The following is a 7,530-nucleotide window of genomic DNA, read 5'->3' on the forward strand; positions in this document are numbered from 1 at the left end:
TAGAGGCTGGTAGCATGCCTGGCACACAGATGTTGAATTAATATTTACTAAATAAAATTATTAAATAAATGTTGAATCTGAAACTATTTTTTTCTTTTTTTTTGAGACAGAGTCTCGCTGTCTCCCAGGCTGGAGTGCAGTGGCGCCATCTCGGCTCACTGCAAGCTCTGCCTCCCGGGTTCAGGCCATTCTCCTGCCGCAGCCTCCCGGGTAGCTGGGACTATAGGCGCCCTCCACCATGCCTGGTTAATATTTTGTACTTTTAGTAAAGACGGGTTTCCCCGTGTTAGGCAGGCTAGTCTTGACCTCCTGACCTCGTGATCTGCCCGCCTCGGCCTCCCAAAGTGCTGGGATTACAGGCGTGAGCCACCACGCCCGGACTTTTTTTTTTTTTTCCCCCCCCACAGAATCTTGCTGTTGTCCAGGCCGGAGCCAATGGCACAATCACGGCTCTCTGCTGTAGCGCTGATCTCCAGAGCTCAAGTGATTCTTCCACCTCAGCCTCCCAAGTAGCTGGGACTACAGGGACGTGTCACCACACTTGACTAATTCTCTTGATGCTTTTTAGTAGAGATGGGGCCTCACTATGTTGCCCTGGCTGGTGCCGCATTCCTAAGCTCACGAGATCCTCCTGCCTTAGCCTCCCAAAGTGCTGGAATTACAGGCGTGAGCCACTGTGCCCGGCTAAGACTATCTTTGAGATATATTCAATACTTTTTTTTTTTCTGAGGCAGAGTCTCGCTCTGTCACCCAGGCTGGAGTGCAGTAGCACCATCTTGGCTCATTGCAACCCCCACCTCCCCGGTTCAAGTGATTCTCATGCATCAGTCTCCCAAGGAGCTGGGATTACAGGCGTGCACCACCATGTCTGGCTACTTTTTTGTATTTTTAGTAGAGATGGGGTTTCGCCATGCTGGCCAGGCTGGCCTCAAACTCCTGAGCTCAGGCAATCCGCCCGCCTCCACCTCCCAAAGTGCTGGGATTACAGGCATGAGTCACCGGGCCCAGCCGATATGTTCATTTCCATAAACATATTTTTTTTAAGTCTCCATTTCGTCCATATAAATGGTCCAACTTTTAAGGACTAGTCCCTCTTACTTTAATACTTACTTTCTACTGTTGCTCCTTCGTTTGGATTTGAATATCCCTCTCCTTTCCGTTTGGTTCTCCGGATAATGCCTCCATCTTCAAATAAGTCCTCTCCTTTGAAATCAAGGAGCTCAATCTAGAAAGAAAAAAGGAATTCAGCTGAGAAAAGACCAAATAAAGCCAATTTAACATATGTGAAGGCAAGGGCAACCAATTATTTCATTTTACAAAATAAAGCTGTTTCAAAATGTATACATTCATTTATGCATCTTAATTATTGGAAAAGTAGCCAAAAAAAAAAAAAAAAAACCCACTATACTTTTCCATACTTGGAAAGAATTTCACATAATGATAATGTCTAGGACTATATCCTAAGGGACTGCAGTGCAAAGACAGGAAATACTAGGAACACTACCCTGTGGGCAAAAAGCCAGACCTACAAGGTGCTGGTGTAGAACAGTTTGTCTGAGGCCACAACTTTCCCACCCTGGATTTATGGAGTTCCCTTCTCAAAATGTAAAAATAAATTTCATGAATGTGGCCTACAACTGATTAAAGGTATATTTTACCTAGCTGGGGTAGTTCTTAAAAATCAAGTTTTGCCAAATATATGTAATTTCAACACAGGTTGAATAATGTTTTATCACCATCAAACACTTCTAGAGAAGTGAGATCTGTGACATATAAACCTTTATAATATGAAAATACCCTGCAACTTGACATAGGCATATTTCAACATTTATTGCCAACATTTCCATCCTGCATTCTGGTCAATTTTGAGTATGTCACACTCACACCATGGACCAGATTCTTTATTTCTAAGTGTAGTGTCTTTTGTGTATTTGGATATGACCTTTTTGTGCTGGAAACACGTTTCTCAAAAAGCACTGGCACGTGCACCCTTGGGTTTGTGGGAAACAATCCAAGAAGCCATGCTCCAAAATAAGTAAGTTGGATGTGATTCTCTATAGCTCCTTTTCCCACTGCCTGTTGCTTCAAAGCCATTCCTATTGTAGAGCAGATGCTGACAAGGCAACATCACACACATACTTGCCTCAAAAAAGAGAGTTGCATTCGAGGGAATTTTAGGGAGACTGCCAGCCGAGCCATATGCATATTCTGGTTTGCACAGTAAATGGCATATCTCTCCTTTCTTCATGGTAGCCACCCCAATGTCCCATGCCTTGATAACTTGGCCTAAGAGAAAGGAAAAGGTAGTTGAAAGCTATCAGCCCTATTTAAAAATATTTAACTTTCATTAAACAAAAGTTCAAATTTCCAGTTTTTCATACTACATATTCAGCTAGAAAGTATGGGCTACAAGATGACAGAGTGCTACATACAAATAAATAAATTATTATTTATTTCAAGGCTATCATAAACGATTCCCTGTTGATTGGCCCAGCACTTTGGGAGGCTGATGTGGGAGGATCGCTTGAGTCCAGGAGTTTGAGACCAGCCTGGGCAACATAGCAAGACCTCATCTCTTTAAAAAAACAACAAAAAAACCCCAAGGAACACAGCTGGGTATAGTGGTGCACACCTATAGTCCCAGCTACTCCAGAGGCTGTGGTGGGAGGACTGCTTAAGCCCGGGAGCCCAGGAGGTTGAGGCTTCAGTGAGTCAAGATTATGCCACTGCACTCTAGGCTGGGTGACAGTGAGACCTGTCTCAAAAAGGATTCCCTGCTGAAAGGGATGAAAGTAGTATAAATTCCTAAACTACTCAAAAATTAAGTCTTTGAAAACTGGTGGTAACATTATCCATGAAATATGGCTGTGTTGCAACTGTTGCTTAATTTATCATTTCAACTATAATAAGCACACATTTTCTAGGCAAAGATAGAACAAAAATAGTATTGAAAAATAGAGTTTGTCCTAAGGAAGCTTGTAATTTAGTTGGGTAGACAAAAAAAAAAAAAAAAAAAAACAAACAAGAAGTAACCAGAACAATATAAATTGCATAAAAGGGTCTATGAAACACATTTCTTCTCGAAATTTAGAATCAGAAAAAGGTTTCTTTAAACAAAAACGTATGTGTCTTTTTGTCAAACCACAACTACAGAACTTAAAATGTTTTATTTTTTGCCTACTTCCAGGAAACTAAGTTAAATTTACTGCTCAATTGTAGGACTATATTAGGCTATATAATTGTAATCTCAATGTTTACAGTTCCTATGATGTGCATCATTATCTTACTGTAAGCAGTATCAAGTCCTTTGGGAAACAATAGAAAATTCAGGCAATTTAAAAGGCTAATTACATTTTGGTGGGGCATAGTGGCTCACGCCTGTAATCCTGGCACTTTAGGAGGCCAAGGCGGGTGGATCACTTGAGGCCAGGAGTTCAAGACCAGCCTGGCCAACATGGTGAAACCCTGTCTCTACTAAAAATACAAAAATTAGCCAGGCATGGTGGTATGTGCCTGTAATCCCAACTACTTGGGAGGCTGAGGGAGGAGAATCACTTGAACCTGGAAGGCAGAGGTTGCAGTGAGTAGAGATCATGCCACTGCACTCCAGCCTGGGCAACACGGCAAGACACTGTCCCAAAAAAAAAAAAAAAAAAAAAGGCTACATTACAAATGAGGTACTTTGTTAATCAAAAACATTAAGTATCTGGGGGTTGGGCACGTTGGCTCACGCCTGTAATCCCAGCACTTTGGGAGGCCAAGGTGGGCAGATCTCTTGAGCTCAGGAGTTTGAGACCAGCCCAGGCAACACGGTGAAACCCCATCTCCACAAAAAAATATTGAAAAAATGAGCCAGGCGTGGTGGTGCTTGCCAGCTACTCAGGAGGCTGAAGAGGGAGGATTGCTTGAGCCCAGGAGGTCGAGGTTTCAGTGAGCTGAGATCATGCCACTGCACTCCAGCCTGGGCAGCAGAGTGAGACCCTGTCCTGTCTCAAAAAACAAAAACAAAAATGTAAGTATTCAAAGTGGGATCAGATAAGAGATGAACCCCAGAGGAAGTGAATTTGAAGTGAGCTGGTGGTAGGATATTAGGACAAGTGAAACCCTACATAACCGTATGTAAGCAGGGATGGATAAACCATTTGTCATTCATGATTTTAGCTTAATCTTCATTAAATATTACAACTTTTCCAAATGTAAGCTACATTTATTTCAGTTAAAAATATATGTTAAGTGGCCAGGAACAGTGGCTCATACCTGTAATCTCAGCATTTTGGGAGGCCAAGTGGGAGCATCCACTTGAGCCCAAGAGTTTTAAGACCGGCCAGGGCAACACAGTGAAACTCCATCTCTACAAAAATTTAAAAAATTAGTGCAGCATGGTGGCACATGCTTGTAGTTCCAGATACTCTGGAGGTTAAGACAGGAGAATAGCTTGAGCCCAGGAGTAAGAGGCTACAGTGAGCAATGATTATGTCACTGCACTCCAGCCTTGGTGACAGAGTGAGACCCTGTCTCTTAAAAAAAAAAAAAATGATTCAAGTAATACATGCCTATTATTAAAACACCCATGAAAGAGATGGAAAGTCAAAGCAGAAAGGCCATCCATTTGTTCCTTATAAGTCACTGTTTTGTTTCTTTGGTATCCTACTGTGTGCTGTACCTTTTTAAAAAAATTTAAAACACAAATGACAGTGAACTAGACATTCAGTTCCAAACTACTTTTTCATTTAATATGTATCTTCATCCTCTTTCTCCAACAGTAGAAAGGAGGATGTATATTTTAGAGGTCAAAAATGCAGCATACTCTAACCTCAGACTACCTGGATTTAAATACCAAGTTTGCCTTTTACTATCTGTGTAAACTTGTGCGAGTTACTTAATCTCTGTGCTGCAGTCTCCTCACCTGCAAAATGTAGATAATAACAGTACTTGCCATATGTTTTCAGTTGTTTTAAGAATTATTAGACAAAACACATCAAATACACAGCATGGTGCCTGGCACATAATATGTATTTGATAAAGGAAAAACATTATTGGGTGTATAATACAACAATCTCCTATTGATGCATATATTACCAACAGTAATCTAATGAGACTACTTGTCCATTTATGTTTGCCTACTTTGCATAAGTATATTTGGAGGGTAAATTCCTGGAAGTGCAAGGGTGATATGCATTTTAAATTTGATAGTTATTGCCCAACTGTCTTTATAAAATGGCTTTTTTTTTTTTTTTTTTTTTTTTAAGAGACAGGGTCTTGCTCTGTCACACAGACTGGAGTGCAGTGGTATGAGTATCGCTTACTGCATCCTCAACCTCCCAGGCTCAAGCAGTCCTCCCACCTTAGCCTTCCAAGTAGCTGGGACCTCAGACATGTGCCACCACATTGGGCTAATTTTCTTCTTCTTTATTTTTTTTGTAGACAGAGTCTTACCATGTTGCCCAGGCTGGTCTTGAACTCCTGGACTCAAGAGAACCTCCTGCCTCAGCTTCCCTAGTAGCTAGGACTACAGGTGAATACCACCATGATTTTAAATTTTTCTGTAGATATGGAGTCTTGCTACATTGCCCAGGTTGGTCTTGAACTCCTAGCCTCAAGTGATACTCCTGCTTCAGCTTTCCAAAGTGCTGGGATTATAGGTGTGAGCCATTGCATCAGCCCAGTTTTTTTTCATTTTTAAGAGACAAGGTCTTGCTATGTTGCTCAGGCTAGATTCGAACTCCTGGCTCAAGTGATCCTCCCACCTCAGCATCTGAGTGGCTGAGACTACAGGCACTTGGCTTCAACTGATTCTTAACAAGAGTTTGAGAAAGAAAAAGTAGCCTCCCCAACATCTGGAAACTGCCTGAACACTTACAGCTAGACCTCAGTGTTGTTTGAAGCTGGCCTAGGGATCACAGGGAGGCCATATTATTCTCCTGTGGGACATAAACAATCTCGCAAAATATCAACATGAGACAAGGTCACTCTGAGACTGTGTCCAAGTGAGACAAAACAAAAATACTTCAAAATTTTGTCTGGCTGGGCATGATGGCTCACACCTGAAATCCCAGCACTTTGGGAGGCTGAGGCGAGTGGATCACCTGAGGTCAGGAGTTCGAGACCAGCCTGGCCAACATGGTGAAACCCTGTCTCTACTAAAAATGTAAAAATTAGCCAGGCGTGGTGGCACGTGCCTGTAATCCCAGCTACTTGGGAGGCTGAGGCAGGAGAATTGCTTGAACCTGGGAGGTGGAGGGTGCAGTGAGCTGAGATCATGCCACTGCACTCCAGTCCCATTTCAAAAAAGAAAAAAAAATTTTTTTTGTCTAAGCCCAGAGGAAAAAAACAAGGTCACTTTACAAAATACCAAACATCCCCCTCTCCTGGCTAATATGAGTGACTGCTGCTTCTCTACCAGTTCTAGTTTTGGTCTCACTCTAGTTGGCCCACCTCCTAATAAGATTTATTAAGATACCCCACATCCTAACAGCATCCAACCAAGAAAGCTCTGCTTTCTTAAAACTCCCCAAAATCACCTAATACAAGCCCAAGTCCTATAAAATATTCCTTCTAACACTCTTACTGAGATACTCCACAGTTCGCATGGTATGCATCCTCCCTCGCAACTAATGAACCAACGTGTTCAACTATAGGTGTGTTCCTAGTGGTCTGTGGCTGCAGGGCACTGATAAGGCCCACTCAACTGATGGGAGCAGTGTGTGGGACCACACCGCAGAACAGGAAACCAGCTGTATCACTCAGTATATTTGCAAACAGAATGGAGAGCATCAATTAGTCTGGAGTGGGTTAAGCAAGCTTCTACATCACATTTCCTTAAATTCCTAGAGGTAGAATTACTGCACCAAAAGCATAAATATTTTCCTTTTTTTGAGATAGGGTCTCACTTTGTTGTCCAGGCTGGAGAGCAGTGGCATAATCTTGGCTCATTGCAACCTCTGCCTCCTGGGTTCAAGCGATTCTCGTGCCTCAGCCTCCCAAGTAGCTGGGATTACAGGCACGTGCCACTACGCTTAGGTAATTTTTGTATTTTTAGTAGAGACAGGGTTTCACCATGTTGGTCAGGCTGGTCTCAAACTCCTGACCTCAAGTGGTCTGCCCACCTCGGCCTCCCAAAGTGCTGGGATTACAGGTGTGAGCCACCATGCCCAATCCCCAAAGCATAAACATTTTAAAGATTCTTCATCTTTAGGACCTCAGTCGTAGGTAAAATACACCAAGAACAGGCCGGGCGCAGTGGCTCACGCCTGTAATCCCAGCACTTTGGGAGTCCAAGGCGGGCAGATCACAAGGTCAGGGGATCGAGACCATCCTGGCTAACAGGGTGAAACCCTGTCTCTACTAAAAATATAAAAAATTAGCCGGGCGTGGTGGCGGGTGCTTGTAGTCCCAGCTACTTGGGAGGCTGAGGCAGGAGAATGGCGTGAACCCAGAAGGCAGAGCTTGCAGTGAGCCGAGATTGCACCACTGCACTCTAGCCTGGGCAACAGAGCAAGACTCCGTCTCAAAAAAAAAAAAAAAAAAAAA

General features: G+C 42.9%; 1 protein-coding gene across 4 annotated transcripts in view; it reads right to left on the reverse strand.

Annotated features, from left to right (window-relative positions):
- The window catches only part of FKBP5 (FK506 binding protein 5), a 153,996-nt gene that overhangs the window by 46,699 nt on the left and 99,767 nt on the right, over positions 1-7,530 (reverse strand). For all 4 annotated transcript variants that reach the window (XM_025382064.1, XM_025382066.1, XM_025382063.1 and 1 more), the window contains 2 exons: positions 2,144-2,286; positions 1,111-1,225 (listed from right to left, as the gene is read on the reverse strand). In XM_025382064.1, the coding sequence (XP_025237849.1) occupies positions 1,111-1,225; positions 2,144-2,286 (258 nt within the window). The remainder of the gene's footprint in view (positions 1-1,110; positions 1,226-2,143; positions 2,287-7,530) is intronic.

Source organism: Theropithecus gelada, chromosome 4, assembly GCF_003255815.1.
Source record: "Theropithecus gelada isolate Dixy chromosome 4, Tgel_1.0, whole genome shotgun sequence".
In the NCBI taxonomy this organism is placed as follows: domain Eukaryota; kingdom Metazoa; phylum Chordata; class Mammalia; order Primates; family Cercopithecidae; genus Theropithecus; species Theropithecus gelada.